Source organism: Peromyscus californicus, unplaced genomic scaffold, assembly GCF_007827085.1.
Source record: "Peromyscus californicus insignis strain IS unplaced genomic scaffold, ASM782708v3 Scaffold_17__1_contigs__length_78620276, whole genome shotgun sequence".
Taxonomy (NCBI): Eukaryota; Metazoa; Chordata; class Mammalia; order Rodentia; family Cricetidae; genus Peromyscus; species Peromyscus californicus.
In genome coordinates, this window is record NW_026294469.1 from 3,160,625 (window position 1) to 3,176,947 (window position 16,323).

The following is a 16,323-nucleotide window of genomic DNA, read 5'->3' on the forward strand; positions in this document are numbered from 1 at the left end:
TCACAGGGCCTCTTTATGTGTTCCTCTTCCCAATGTGGCCCACTGAATAAGCATCCTTTCTTACATCACTGTCTTGTTTCTTTAGTTGGCTTGTTGAGGATGGATGGCTGAGTCGGGCTTGTTCGGACTGAGAACCCAGGCTCTGGCCTTAAAATGCCGATCGTTTCAACAGCACCTATTTCATAGGGTTGTCGTTGGGGGCAAATGAGATCGTCTGTATCAAGTGCTTACCACCAAAGTGCCCTGTAACAAATGGTAGCTTTTTATTAACCTGTGATGCATCCCCTAGTTACCACATGGGCACTCAGCCAATTCCAGCACTACAGCCACCTTCTCAAGCAGTTAGGAATTCCACATCTTATCCCTACCATGTGCAGGCCCATCTCAAACTTGCAGCCACCTCCCTCCCTCCAAGCAGCCATGCCTTTGGGTAGTCCTTTCTTTCCTCCATGCCTTTCCTCCTAGGGAGGGTTAGTAATGACATGTAGCTTCTTGTCACAGAAGATGGGACAGAGGAAAGCCAGAGCCACAAGGGGTCTTTTCAAGATTCCTGATGTCCCTGCTACAAATGTTTCATGTACAAGTTCTGCAAACTGATCAGCTGTTTCACAAGAGAAAGTTAGCTGGCAGAGAGCTGACGGGCCAGGAGCAGCACCAACAATAACAACAGGAACTAGGAACTTTGTATTTTCAGTGTCTTCAGTGACTACCCCAGGAAGTTTTGTTTAAATTGAAAACGTTGGGAATTGCTCACAAGTGTTCCTCCACAGTAGAAATAATAATAAATAGCATAAGTCCTTTAGTGAAATGACACTTAAAGATCTATTTGGGATCCCAAACTTTAATCTACTTACCAGCAGAGTTCAATTACTCACTCTGAAATTTTAGTCTATTCAAAATCACACAGGGGTCAGTGAAGTGGCTCAGTGGTAAAGGTACCTTCTGCCAAGCTTGAGGACCTGAGTTCGATTCCCAGAGCCTGCACAATGGAAGAAGAGAATACTCTTGCACGTTGTTCCCTGACTTCCAAGAGCACTGCTGTTTCCACAAACAGTAAACATAAAAGAGGGTTTAAAAACCACAGAAATAACACGTGAACTGTTTAAAGAAAGGGAAAAAGCAGCAAAGGCGAATTGGGAAGTGCATTAACTTTATTTGAAGTATAACATGGAATGTGTTGTCAAACAGATACATGTAGCTGCAAACTTTCGTAGTGCAGTTAAACAGGTTATTTGCATAGGAACTGCTCATGTTAAGTCTTTGGATGAACAGTGAATTGTTAATGAGACTAATATAAAGTAAGAGTCCTTTACACGTGTGCAAACTGAAGCATGGTTCCTGAAATAACAGACATTTCATTCAGTCTTTGGTGAGTTCTTGATCAGCTTCCCTGCCATGGATAATAACATCATAATTGCATCTAGATCAAATGCTAATCCAGATACCCGTCTCCTACAGTACAAAGGTCTTTATTAAGTATTGCTAAAGATACTGAATTAATTCCATGGCCCTAAAATAGTTCCTATGAGGGACAGGCCAATGCCAACATGTTTTAGTGAAAACCTGCAGTTCCTGATACTATCTTCTGGCGTTTTAATGTTGGTACCTACACTTCTCCTTTGTCTTGCTCAGTGATGAACAACTGGTTCTGGGCTAAATAAAGTGCAAAGAATTTAAGTCCACATCATTTTCTTCTTCAAGTCAAACACAGCATTTCAAAATTCCCAAGGGGGAAATGTGTATTTGTATAACTTTGCTGAATGAGAGGTTGTCACTGAAGAAGCTGGCACTGATCTTTAGCTACCAAAATATTTGTGTCTGGTGTTCTGGCAACACACAGCTTTCTTATCGTGCATCTCAAAATTAGCCTGGGGATTTTGCACAGCCGTCAGGCTCTACCCTTTTCTGAGAGCTGTGTGCACTGTTTGTTACCGGCTTTGTTAGCAACATTTATCAATATCTCCTCATTCATTATCATAAACAATTTTAAGAGACTATCTTCTAATTTCAGAAGTTTCCTTCTGGCATTTACTGACTTAAAGGTAATGCATCTGGTACCACTGCATGTTAATTAAGCAAAACTAATTTAGGACTACTTTTCCCTCCATCTTAAGATGACTCTACATAGAGACTACTGCTTGGAAACTGGAGCATAACATGAGCAAGGGCATTGGATATGTGTTTAAACATGAGAAGTACGAACACTGTTTCATATGGTGCATCGTAGAAGACAGCTTGATGTCTGTGTGTGCAGCTAGGCACCGACAGAAGCAGTTAGACACCATTGAAGGGCATTGGACATCAACTTTAGAGGCCCTCAAAAAAACTCTCAGTAAACTTGGGGTTCTTTTTTGGAACCAATTCACCCATGAATATGCATTATGAGCACTTGGTAAATACTAACAATGCCTTTTACTATGGGTACTCCTTCCCAAGTAGTAACAGTAACAGCAACAGTACTTATGTATATCATGTTTTGTCCAGTGAGCTCAAAGTCAGTGTGTTAGAGATTGCTGCTAGAAACAAGATTCCACAGCATATTATGGACTCACTTGTGGCCCGGGAGATGGACTCCAGACAAAACAACCAAAATCCAAGCTCAAGGAGACTTGTGGTTTGCAGCTTCAGGATTTTCAGGTTTCCACTGGTTTCCTCATACACCGACAATGTCGACTAAGAGACTGTGACCTTACATGTCACGAATAAGATGAGGTTTTGTCAACAACTATAGTTTATCTTTTCTATGCGTCAATGGCTCACCTTTGAGTAGCACATAGTGGGATGTCAGAAGTGGATCTTAATTAATGAATGCTTAGGTGTCATCGGGTCACAATAATCATGGCTATGATCTTCAGTTGATAGAAAATATTTTATACTGAAGGGACATACACAACTTTGATGGATGCAATGTATTTTAGCATAGCTACATTTAACACAAAAGCAAAAATGCATTGATTTGTTGATGGTCAATCTTTGACTCTTAAAGAACAAAGCCTTTGTCTCCACTTTTTAGCACTAAAACCATGGCAAACACCAAGTTTAACTGAGAGACCCACACTAGCATATTCATAATAAGTTTCTGTGAAATCTGTAAATATCCATGTCCTCGGGGGCCAAGTTACAGGGCAGTGTGAGAAGCCCACTGTAAGTAAGGGGAAGTGGACCCCAAGCCCTTCCTTGATTTAGTGCACAATGCACAAACCCACAGGGTGGACATTCTTTCTTCAAGAATTTCCAACCTTGTTAAGAAATATTTCTTTCCCGACAACGTGGCTTAAATTTCTATCTATCTAAGATGGATCCAAATTCGTTCTTCCCAGGTCCTTCTTTGCTTCTCAGGAGGTGCAGTATGCGCTCATTTTTGGTCAGTTCTGCTGGAAGCTCATTGGCCTGAAAGAAGATGAGATGGCCATGAGTGAATTCGCTCACTGGTGTGGTTCTAGGGGTTCAAGGGGGGCAGGTGACCCCACACTTTGCCCTTTAGAAGTGAAAAAGCTCCATTACTTACTGTGTTCTAGTAGGGAACTGGGGCCTCCTCTTAATGTAGAAGTGGTACCTGCTATTTCTCACCTCAACATTAACTTTGCACTTAGCAAATCTTTACTATACAGAGGCTCCCAGGGCAGGGCCTATGTCTTACAAATCATTGTGTCTCCACTCTCAGTACAATGCCCAGCACATCTAATCCTTGTTGAATGAATCAGGTATTTGATTTTTTTATACTTAGTCTATTAAATGAGGTGGTTTGTCTGATAGGGAGGACTCAAGACAGGGATTTTTTTCCGGCCACATTCCAATTTATGTATTACTTTTTATAACTCTTTTTCTAATTTTAAAAGTGACATGGTGTGTATGTGCTTGCTTGCTCAAGTGCATGCCACAGTGGGTTGTGGGTGAGTCAGTTCTCTCCTTCCACCCCTTGAGTTCCAGGCCTTGAACTCAGGTCATCAGACTTGTTGACAAGCACCTTTACCTGCCTGACCGCCTCTCTGGCCCCTCATTTATTATTTTTGTTTGTACATATTTATATATTTATGGGGTACAGTGTGATAATTGATACATAGATGTGAAACATGTTGATTGAATCAGGGTGGTTGGCATCTCCATTTCCTTAGATATTCATTGTTACTTCGTTAGGGAAGCTTTGAACATCTTTTAGTTCTTTATAAAATACACAATAAATCATTATAAACGACATCACCTGCTGTGTGACTACAATTCCTTCCTTCTACCAACTGTATTTAGTATCTGGTGTCTGACCTGCCTGGACTCTCACCCTCCTCCTTTCTCTGAGCTCTGTCTAAACCATCTTTATTCTCTGCCTCTATGAAATAAATCAACTTCCTGGTTTTCATATGCAGGATGGGCATGTTGCAATAAGACAGGTGTGTCTGAAGAGAAAACAGTCAGGAAGCATTCCGAGCCTACCACACAGCCAGGAAGGCACAGTGTCTGTGGTTATAACCCCTACGGGACCCTCCCTGCAAGTTATCAGTCTGCTGATCACTGTGTCACCCGCTGAGACACATCATCAAGCATTTCGGGAGCTAGTTTCTCCCACAGGCAGCACGTGTCACAAAGAAAATAATTCTTGAACTTCCATGACTTCAGGACCATTTTATACTCTTAAATATTATGGAACACTCTAGTATGTTTTTTAACCTAGAAATGAAAGCTGAAAAATACATTTCTTAGTTGATAAATCCACTACAGGTTGGTATGTAAAATATATTTCTGAAAAACAACAACTGCATTTTCAAAAACAAAAGGCTTAGGAATGTAGAATTGCTTGCCGGCCTTACACATTTCTTTAGTATGGAGCTCAACAGAGGACAGTTGGACTCTTCGGTCTGCCTCTACACGCAGGCTATGGTGATGTCTTGGATGGAGCACGGGATGGAAATTCAGCTGCACACTGATGGGTGGTTGGGAAGGGAGGAGTGTTCTAACATCCCCACAGACCAGGGCAGACATCTTCGATAGGACGCCAGCGCTGGCCAGGCTCCCTCTGCTCTTCTCTACCCTTCCTCTGCCTCTCCCTCCCTGCCCTGCCCTTTCTCCCCTCTCCTCCAGTTCTGTAGCAGTTACCATGCTGGAAGGAAGTTCACTAAGACTCACGAATTTCTAAAAGGAAGCTCCCTAAAGCAGGAAGTAAACAAAATCTCATCAAGTCCCTGAAACTTACAGGAGGCCCCTCTCTCCACCAAGGACTCTGAAGGGAAGAGATCCTCCAGCCCCCAGGACGGCTGCCAGTCAAGCGGAGGGCGCCAGGGCTCTGGCCTTCTGAGCCTTCACCCATGCTAGGGCGGACTTTGGGTAACACAGTCTTCCCCACCCTGTAGACAACCCTCACCTATACTCCTGTAAGTAACCCAGTAGACTCTGGCTCACCAGGTTGGACTTTTGTGGCATCATTACTTCTATCCGTTGTCAGTTTCTTCTCTGGGGTGAGTAGACATTTTTCAGGTCTCTCCAGGATTAGTGTCAAAGGACCCCTCCCCTCCCCTCCCTGCTCCCCTCTCTTCTTCTCCCCTTTCAATCCTCTCCTCTCTCTCTTCCTGTGGGTTTTTTCTTTTTTTGATGAAAAGGTCTTGCTATGTAGCCGAGGATGGCATAGAATCCACAATCCTCCTGCCTTAGTCTCCTGAGTACTGAGATTTACAGGTGTGTGCCACCATGCCAAATTTCTCATTAACAGCCATGTAGGATCCAGAAATGTACCATGAATGGCTTTGTACTTTGTTACATGGAAATCTACAGGTTCTAGCGTTAGTCACAACACTTGGAACACATTAGCTTACTCAGCCACACAGCTTGTGCAAATTTTGGCACATTTCTTCATGCCATATCCAAAAGTCGCATTCATTAAAATGCTCCTAATTCATCAGGAAAGACTTTCTGGACTGGTGAGCTCTCATGCCCCAAGTGCCATTCTTCCAAATAAAACAACTGGGTCCAGTGAGTGACTCAGCGGCAGAAGAACTACGTGAGGCTTCCCGTCAAGTTCAATCCCCGGACCAATCCCCGGACCAATCCCTGGGTTCCACAAAGTAGCAGGAGAGAATGGATCCAGAGGGTTGACCTCTGACCTCCACACACACTGCAGTACATGTGTCTACACTCTCTCACACATATGCACAAAACAAATAATTCAAATAAAAATGATGATTGATTACAAAAGTGACCGTTCAGGGATTCAAGGAAATCCCTGGATGCAGGAGACAGACAACAGCAAAAATCTCTTTGAAGACTTCCGGGTTGCTGCTAGACTCCTACTGCCTTGCTTCTGGGGCTGTGATTAAAGAGGCTGGCTTCTCGTGGTGTTTGGTGGACAGGGACGGTTTCCCTGGCAGCGATTCCTAGGACCGTGAGGCTTTCTGGAGTATGAGCCTCCACACATAAGTTCAAGTCCTTCAGGGAGGGTGAAAGCTCAGCATTTTGTCCTCTGGAAGTCACTCATGACCATTATGCCGCAGTTAGCCCATTAAGGGGACACAGTGGCACAGTGGGAAATGGTTTTGTTTTTTTTTTGTTTTTGTTTTTTGTTTTGTTTTGTTTTTGCAGTTTCTGTATCAGGGTATTAGCAGGGTTCCTAGTCTTAACTCAGTCCTGGATAGCTCACCACCAAAGTTTGATTTCTTTAAGAGTTCCATGTACAAAGTCTAGAGATAAGATTCAAAAGAGAGGCAGTTGTGACTTGAGCTGGCTTATCAACCAGCCAGGCCAGCTAAGGGAAAACAAATCTGGGAAAGATAGGCAGAGATGATAACAGAACAGCTTTCTGCAAGCAGCTGACTCTCCAGGAACGAGGAAACAGCTCTTCTGTGTGCTAGGTAAATGAGTGGGAGCCTTGACCTGGTACATTGTTTCTTTGGCTCTTCTTAATGGTGGGTGTGTGTGTGTGTGTGTGTGTGTGTGTGTGTGTGTGTGTGTGTGTGTGTGTGTGTGTGCGCGGTGTGGAGGTCAGAGGAGGCTGTTGTCCTTTATCAATTTCCACCTTATTCCTTTAAGACAGGGTCTCTCCCTGAAACTGGAGCTTATGGTTTTCAGCTAAGCTGGCAGCCAGCAAAACCCGGCAGTCCTCTGTCTCCATTTCCCTCAGGGCTGGGGTTACATGCAAATGCAACACCATGACAGCTCATTGCATGGGTTTTGGGCTCCAGACTCATGTTCGGACAGTTGTGCAGCAAGTTCTCTTAATAACCAAGTCACCTTTCCAGCTTTGATGGTTAGTTCTAATTGTGAACCTTGCACAACCTAGAGTCACCCATGAAGAGAGTTTCAACAAGAGATTGCTAAATCGGGTTGGACTATGGGCAGCCTGTCGCAGACTTCTCTTTAACTGGATTAACTGAGGTAGACCCACCCACTGGGTTTGGGTCCTGGACTGTGTCAGAGCAGAGAAAGGGAGCTGGATGCGACATATGACTGCACTCATTGTGTGTGTTCTTGGCGTGGGTGTGATGTCACTGGGCCTTTTGTCCTGCCACCCTGACTTCTCCGCTGTGAGGGGATCCAGGGCTAAAATGAACCTTTCTTCCCTAGATTGCTTTTTGATGGGTTAATTTTTTATCACAACAACAGCAATCAAAATACAACACCAATCCTAATGGGTTTCTTTTTAACTTCCACTTAACACAAAGATGACTCCAGCAGACATCAAGTAAGAGGAAGTACAAGACAAATCTTTCTGCTGTGGTTGTAGACGCTGACTTCCAAATTTGGTCTAATCCAAGGATTTAGGATAATAAAAATATGGATTGGTGTTAGAACAGACATGCAATCCTGCTGATAAAATAAATCACATTTTCCTGACCAAGCCACGAAGCGTACATTACTAATTCTCAAGATATAAACATCTGACTTACAGGGAAGGCCATAGGCTTCCAACAATGACATTTTTAGAGTACATACTCCCCATAATGACTACCTCTTTCCTCCTATCAGGAAGCCACACCATTGCAAGCCTCTGATCCCCTGCCTCCAGCTCCTGGATGCTGGTATTAGAGCCATGCACTACCATTGCCGGTTTATGTGACTGGGGAACCCTGCTTGCTAGGCATGCACTCTGCCAACTAAGATACATCGCTGCCCCTAATGTTTGCACATTTTATATGAGTAAATGGTTAAAGAAAGCCATGGATGATATAGGATTTTTAGCAAAATTCCCTGGGTCTAAATGCATTGACTAGGAATAATTTGTAATTGTAGTCCTGCCCTTACTGTGTATAACTATAAAAATAGAGACAGGAGCCTGAGAGATGCTTGTCTTGCCTTATGAAGAGATAGTCTCTTTGCACAGGGGCCCAGTGTAGTTAAAGGATGGGTTGAGTGGGTACCTTGTTTCTCAAGGCCGGATCTGCCCCAGCTTCCAGGAGCAGCGCAACTGTTTTAATGTTTCCGCTGAGCACTGCGGCATGCAGAGCCGACGTCCCATTCTAAGAGAAAATGAGAGTGTGTGTCAAGAGTTGAGCTCACAGCCCTCAGGCTCTGCCTGGCTTTCATCACAAACCATCTGAGAGATGCGATGGGAATAACACAGTCGTACACCTCTGTATCTTTCCTCATACTTTTCAAAGTCACATCCGTACCTACTACAGTGTCCTCAGATACACAGCTATGTGGTATATGGCTAGATGTATAGCCATATACTATACAGGGAGGGGAAGGGAAGATATTATAACCAAATTTACAGAAGAATGGGGTGCAGACATTGGCTCCAGAGGGCACAGATATCTATAAACAGCACTACAATGCAAGCTAGGCTTCCTACTTGATGACTCATAATCACCATGATTTGGTAAAAGTAAAAAAAAAAAAAAATGTCTGGAAAAACCTGTAGCAAAGCAGCCTTTCTCTGGTTGCTCCCACACTTCGAACGCTAATTCACTAAGCCGGCACTAGCTCAAACGTCTAAGTCTCAGACAACATGCATGGAATAGCTAACAAAGAGGCGGAAAGAAGTGTGTGAAGCATGAGTAGACACTGCCAAGCTCAGCTGAAAGCTGTTTCACTTTCATAGATAAATCCTTGTTTCCAAATGATTGTAAGAAGTTACTTCCCGATTCCCAAGTTCGCGGAAGACTGGAGGTATCTCAGTCGGAGGAGACGGGGACTGACATACTGAGCATTGCCATTCTTGATTAGGCATCAGCAAGAATGGGGTCTAAAGTGTGAAGGGCAGACAGAATGTTTCCAGTGTGGACATGGTAGTTATGGGGTCATTCCAGGGCAAGGAGTTTGCATGTCTTGATGGGTCCTGAGGACACGGCCTCCGAACTGCTAAGCCACAGCGTCAACTTAGAAAAGACTTGGTGTCCTTTATTTAACAAAACAGGAGAGTAAATGCTTCCTCCAGTCAGCAAACTGACCCCTACGGGTGGAGCCTAGTCCACTGCCTCTTTTTTCATATGTCCTGAAAACTAAGAACATTTTGTAACATGCCCAGATGTGAAATTTCATCACTCTATACCCATAAATTAAAACTCTGGATGGCAGCCACATTCATTTGCTGCTGTCACTTTCTTGGCTCCTCTGAGATGGCAGAATTGAGAACCTGCACAGGAACTGTAGGTCCACACAGCCCGGGTGCATCTGGTGCCTCATGCCATCTTGCTGACTATGCTACATCCACTGCAGCACAGACATACTTCCATCCCAAATGATTCCCACTTAACAAAGCGTCTCTAAGTCTCCAGGAAGACCCATTTTCTAAGGCTCCCAGATGTTTGAATTTTACACTGAAGCTAACCATGAAGAGTGGGTCTTCCCTCGGGGATGAAAAGAAAGACATGTCCTCTTTTGATCGTACAAATCTTCCAAATGATATCAATAGTTTACTTGCGTGTTTTAGTGTCAATGATACTATTTTTTTCCAGAAAAACTGGTTATTAGGAGAGTGTTCTCTTTCCCATCTTCCCATTTCCACTGAGCTAATGGCAATCCAATTCTACCTCAGTCACCAATGTCTTGGCTAACTTGTCTCTCTTTTTGACAGAATGGCATAACTTCTTTTTAGGTCTTACCTTCAAAATACCGAGAGTAGGTGAGAATTTGAGCAGCTCCTCTATGACATCATTGTACCCTTTGTTGGCCGCCTTCAGCAAGGCTGTAGTGCCGTCCTGAGGAAGGGGGCATGGGAGTTAATTATTAACATACATTGTGTTGGCTAATCAGCCATGTCTCCATCTAGGGCAGGTTAGGGCACATTAGACGATAACTCTGCATGCGAGGATATCATCCACAGTGGGTGACTGTGCTGCCTTAGGAGCCTGCGTTTGGTGAGTCAGATGCTTCTCCAGTCCCCGAGAACACTGCATCAGGGACGAGAGGGTTTTCAAGACCACATTTTAAGGTTATCATGGACCCAGGAGCCCTTCCTGCTGTTCATGACAGTGGAAATTGCTTAACCGCCTTTAATGATTCATGTTATTGAACCACATTTACTGCCTTAAAAATACACGCAGTCTTGACTTTACCCGCCCTGTGCATTATTGCCTATGTATGCTGGTGGGGTTGCAGGAGGAATGGGTCATAATTGATTAATCTTTTAAAAGATTTATAGACAAACTTAAAAATCCATCTTTTTTGGCTCAAAGAGAGCCGTTTCCAAATCATTAGCGTTTCCTGCTTGTACCAACGACTGTGTCTGGAGGACCGTTTCCAAATCATTAGCATTTCCTGCTTGTACCAATGACTGTGTCTGGAGGACCACTTCTGAGCTGTCTTCTGTCTGCCTGTAGAGCTCATCAGGAATGGGAAGGAGGAGGAGGAGGGTGTGATGGGGGATTTCTCTCTTCTAATTTCCGAGACGACAGGAAGACGATGGTGAGGGGGGAGGCCAGGAACAGGGCCTCCAGATTTCCCTTTTCTGAGACTTGATAGGCAACCAGGAGCGGCACAAGAGAAGGCACAAGGTACATCAGACACACGACACACGGCTCGCAACCTAATGCCAGGAGAATCTTTCCAAGTCGCTCTCCTTCCTATGGGCCTGCAGCTGGCGCAGGCAGGCAGGATTCAGGGCAAACCCTCAGAAGCCGAGTGTGTGGAGCAGCTGCTTGAGGGATGTAGCACCAGGGTTTGCAGCAGTGGCGAGGGCAGCAGCCAACAGTGGGCTCTGCCTGAACTCACTCCATAGATCCTGCGTGTCCCCTGCATGCACGAGGTCAAGTAAACCGTACCCCTCCCCAGAAGTCATCTCAGATGGAGGAGGGGGGAGGCACAACACTTGTGAAGTTTCCACTTAATTGGACTTTGACTGTTTCCCTGCTAAAGAGCAGATAGAGGTTGGAAGCCCAGTTGAGTGGTAAATAACACATTCGGGGGTCACATCTGAGCCCAGTCGGGGCTGGAGGGGGTGGGCTGTCTACTCACGTTGCGTGCAGCGTCACGGTCAGCTCCCCTCAGCAGCATCACGCGCACCACCTCGCTGTGGCCCATCTGGGATGCGATCCACAGCGGCGCAGTTCCATCCTGTGGGAAAAGGAGGAACCTAGTGTGACAGGGGTTCCACTCACTCATCCCAGAACCTCAGGAACACCAGATCTCTCTGAGTCCAAAAAAACCCCGGAGAAGATCCCCTGTCCAGCTGTTCTGCGCACCTTAGAGGAAGGCAGGGAGAAGGAGGTCCAGTAAACACAGGCCACAGAATGGCGTTGGGCAGGCAGGACCCTGCAACTGTTCATGACAAACTTTTGTCTAATACAGTCTTTCCTTTTCTCTTTAGCGACAGGATGTTGTGCATTTTAGGTTGGAAGAAAACTCGCCGTATAGCTGAGGATGACCAGGGTCCTCTGAGCCCCTGCCTCTACCTACTGAATGCTGGGATCACACATGTGCCACCATACCATTTTATGTAGTACTCTATTGAACCCAAGGCTTCCTGCGTGCTAAATAAGCACTTTACCAACCAAGACACATCCCCATAGGTCTGGCCTTTGATGTCAGGGCCTAAAACAGGCTGGGGAAGGTTCTGTGGGACCCTTATTCAAGGACAGCCGAGATGCACCACATTCTGAACTCCCCTAGCAATGAGGCAGCTGTCTCTTTCCCCTCAGACGATCTACTTCTCTGTTTTCTGTGTTAGAATGAGGCAGTGCATCCTGCCAGCACATGTCTAGCATGGAAGAGTGGGCAGCTTCTTTTGAGGTGGGTCATTTCATTTACTTTCATATTTGGTACCCCAAATCTCCCATGCTTTAAGGAAGCATAGACTTATATAGAAGGCAATGCTTTTCCTAGGAATGGACGCCCAAACTAGTGTAACAGGACATTAGGGTAACATTTCCTGTACAGTATTTGCTGGGTGACACCCTTTTACCTGCTGCGGGCCACAGGAATATATCATAAGAACTCAGCTGGTTATGACAAAGTCACTACCTGGAGGGATCAAGGATTTCCTCCAGAGGAAGACAAATTCCAAGGAGATTTTGGTGTTACTTGGCTTGTTATATATCAGCTGTCTTCTGTTATGAAAATCATGTGTGCCTTCATAGTTTTCCCAATTGACTTTTCCCTAAGAAGGGCTAACAGTGTGGACTGATCACTCTCTGGACATACACATTCAAGGTATTTGGAGAACAGCCTCAGGAAAGGCTTTCTCTGGAATCAGATATCTCCCTTGGCCACTTTCAAGGACTAGCAGTAATAACAGTCCACACGCAAGTCTCCTGATTTAAGATAAATTCCACAAGGAGACACTGCCTAGGTCAGGTGGACGTTAAGTAATAGCTTTACACAATTTAGCTCAGACCCTCCTTTCTTACATCCTTACTGACTTTATAGACGTTTAACTCCTTACCTAACCACTTCTAGGAATATTTAGATAACTTTCTGTGCTGACAGCTATGCTCAGCCAGAACCCCAGTTCAAGCCTCCCTGTAATTATCATCATTGGCAGCATCCGGCCAGGTCCATCCCCAGATGGAGGAAAGTACCTTATCAGAGATACCTCTGTACTCTCTAAGAACAGACTTAAGCATCCAGGCTACCCATTTGAGAAGGCCTGGCGGATGTGCCAATTAAGCTTTACTTCCTCCTTTCCCAAATCTTACCTCTAGTTCCAGATCTCCCTTTAACTATCACCAGAGGCATCTACCTATACACAGGTTGCCTAGCGACTGAGCACACTTTCCCCCACCCTGCAGAAAAACAGCAGATAGCTTGGACAGATAGGAGCCACAGGAATAAAGAAGACAGTTTTATTTTATGCCATTGACCTAGCAACTTTTAGATTCTTAACATTTTCTACTAATCATGTTTAAGACTATAGTTGAGCACATAAGATTCCCTCTTCTTAGATATTATCTGAATTTAGCCTTTAGTTAATTCATTTCCCCATTGGTCACTTCCCTTTGGGATTGCAAATGATAATTAATGTTTATTGCCTCTCAATGTGATTCTTATCACCCCTCCCTTTGACCCTGGAAGCCTGGCTTTATATACCAGGACTTCCAGGGCATGAGACAGAGAAGAGAAAAGAGAATGGAAGAACTAGCCGGGTAAGAACTTGAGAGGAACAAACTGAGATGGGGAAGGACTAGATTGAAGGGCTAGAAGAGAGTACTAGAGGAATGAGATGGAGGATGAGGAAGAGCCAGATGGGGAAGTACTAGCTAAGTAAGAACAAGATGAAAAGGACCTAGATGAGGCAGAATTAAGATGAGAGAATTAAGATAGAACTTAGACAAGTGTAGAGAGAAATCAGGCAAGAGAGCTAGGAGCTAGGCATGAGAACAGAACTGAAGCTGTGTATAAAGGATGTTATGCCAGAGGAATTAAAGCAAGTGGACTATAGAGCTCGGTGTGCTGAGATTCTATTTCCTGAAAATAGTCCTCGTCGTTAGTAGTTCTCTCTCCTGAGCCCCTGGGATGTATAATACTAAGGCTGGTCCCTCTAATATTATACAAGATTTTCCCAAGGCTGAGAAGGAGGTGAGATAATAGAAAGGGAGGAAGGGGAAGAATTTGACCCCAAGGCTGTCAACTGGAGAGCAGGAAGCCTTTGTAGGTCAGGAAGAAGCAGGACAGGGAAGGGACTCATGTTTCCTCCTTCCTGGCTTGACTCTGGCGTGTGGAGGGCACAGGGGTAGGTAGCTAGGTGATACAAACACCTAGACAGAACACTGGGAGCTTCAGGTGGAAAGGGAATTTTCTCGTTTTCATAGAGCAGAACTCAAGAAAACGGAAAATGCCTTAAGGAAGTTCTGTTCTAGGCTAGTGCCTGGAAGTGAGGACAGGATTGCTGACGGGAGCTGTCTGGGCCACAGGGTACCTGAGAGATTCCCCCAAAAACTACGATCCATAGCCACCTAGCATCTGGTTATCCAAGAAATTGGAAGTGCTAAGGGAAGAGAGGCTTGAAGTACGTTTGAGGTTGAGAAGACAAGGACACAGAAATGACTTCACTCAGTAGCGTCAATGCGGAGCCAGTATCTAGGAAGGACCATAGGGACCTCTAGGAACCAGTGCAGACACCTGAGAACCAGAGAGGCCAGCACAGATTCAGGAAGGAGTCTCCCCAACCCCTCCTCTGATACCTGAGTGATAGCCTGATCTCTGAGAACCAATTCACTTCAGAAAGAAGAGCAGGAGGAGGGAACTGGATCCAGAATTGGGGAAATGTAACTGCTGATGTCATCATGGTAATCTATCCCAAGATCTGGATTAGCTACCTATCCATAGCAATGGGGGCTACAGAGCAAGATGATACACTGATAGCTCATGAAGTTACAGCTTCTGCTGCAGTGTGCAGTTTCAATCCAAGCATACCAGCTAATGCCGGCACACAGTCACCGGAGATGGCCATCCTGACAAAGGGTTAGAGGATGGACTTGAGTCGGGTGGTTAAAGATGACACATCGAAAGGTGGGGGTGGGGGGAGGGGAGTGGAATCTGCAGGTGCTGAGAGAGCATCGGGTCCGAGTCTTGGGAGGGGTGAGGAAGGAGGAGCTGAAGGATAGAGGAAGGCTGAAAGAGCCTGCTTCACACCTCCTTCACACTTTTCTGTCTCTTGGAACTATTCTTGGATGTGAATATTATCACTAACAAATTATAATTTGTACTAAAAGCACAAACTAAAAGTACAAACTAAAGAATAGCTTATTGTTTAAAATAAAAGAACTTCCACAATTTTCATTTGATTCTCCCAATCGAGGATTTAATTTAGTATTCACCCAATCAACAATTAACTATGAAACCCCTTCTATGTTTCAGGTAGAATACTGAAATGCATCTCTCTTTCAAAGGGAGGTCTAGAGAAGGAGATAACATTAAAATTTCTGTGCAATTGCAAATGATAGTAAGTGAGGAAAATGTGCCCAGTGAACTAGGAGAGGGTCCCTCTCACTGCTGTGGGGGTTGGGGTCAAGCTCCATAGACGGGGTCATAGTTGAGTTGGGTCTTGAAGGAAGGCCAGGGTTCTGTCAGGTAACAGGGCAAGCGTACATTTACAGTGACTTGGACAGGCATGGCGTGGCAGGCGGAGTGAATAATTCCATTGCTTTGGCACATGGGTGCAGGTGGGATCCTGAGAGACAACAAGAGCTCTGGGTTCCACGGGTCTGTCAGGTTTGAGGTAGCAAGTGTGCTTGTTCCTTGCCTGCTCTGGGTCTATTTTGTTCTTTGTGGATGTCTCCACCAGAGGGCAGCCAGGGAAGGGAGATGGGCTGTCTCGTGAATAGGCCTGTCAAAGGTTTGGCTGTTTTAGCAAAATTGCCTGTGGAAAAGTGCTGAGACATCCCCACTGAAAACAATCATCACTACTTATAACAGTCATAGCAATGCTCAGATCTATCACATTAACTGGAAAAAAAACCATCCAGCAATTCCTGCAGTACCTTCTGCAAACATGTCAACCTTGTAGAGACCTACTGATGAACAGGACATGTAAAGGCAGAGAGCATGAGGATGGACCGGTGCTTAGAAAATGCTTACTGGATCCGAGTGCTGTTTACCATGAACGGCAAAAAGCCTTGACTTGTCCTTCTGGTTCCTTAAGCTCTTCCACTTGGTTTCTTCTACCAAGTCTCCAGGTGACCCTCTCCAACAACTGGATAGGGAGCAGCGAGGTCCTACTGACGGTACAGGACACATGGGGTCGCCAGCGTATCTGCTGATGCTCACTTCTCCAGATTTGATGTTGGAACCCAGGGCTTGTGAGTCAGAGCATAACTGTCAAGTCCAACTGCTTATTATCTAGTTGAGTAGAAGATTACTCTTTACACAATCATTTCTGCGAAATAGTCTGTGCCTTCCTCTTTTTTTATTTTTACTTTTTTCTTTTCTTTTCTTTTTTTTTTTTTTTAAAGACAAGGTCTCTAA

At 44.9% G+C, this 16,323-nt stretch overlaps 1 protein-coding gene across 5 annotated transcripts in view; it reads right to left on the reverse strand.

Annotated features, from left to right (window-relative positions):
- Positions 1-1,131: 1,131 nt before the first annotated feature.
- Positions 1,132-16,323, reverse strand: part of Ankrd29 (ankyrin repeat domain 29) — a 59,782-nt gene continuing 44,590 nt past the window's right edge. For all 5 annotated transcript variants that reach the window (XM_052741545.1, XM_052741541.1, XM_052741544.1 and 2 more), the window contains 4 exons: positions 11,377-11,475; positions 10,026-10,121; positions 8,340-8,438; positions 1,132-3,390 (listed from right to left, as the gene is read on the reverse strand). In XM_052741545.1, the coding sequence (XP_052597505.1) occupies positions 3,283-3,390; positions 8,340-8,438; positions 10,026-10,121; positions 11,377-11,475 (402 nt within the window). In that variant the 3' untranslated portion in view covers positions 1,132-3,282. The remainder of the gene's footprint in view (positions 3,391-8,339; positions 8,439-10,025; positions 10,122-11,376; positions 11,476-16,323) is intronic.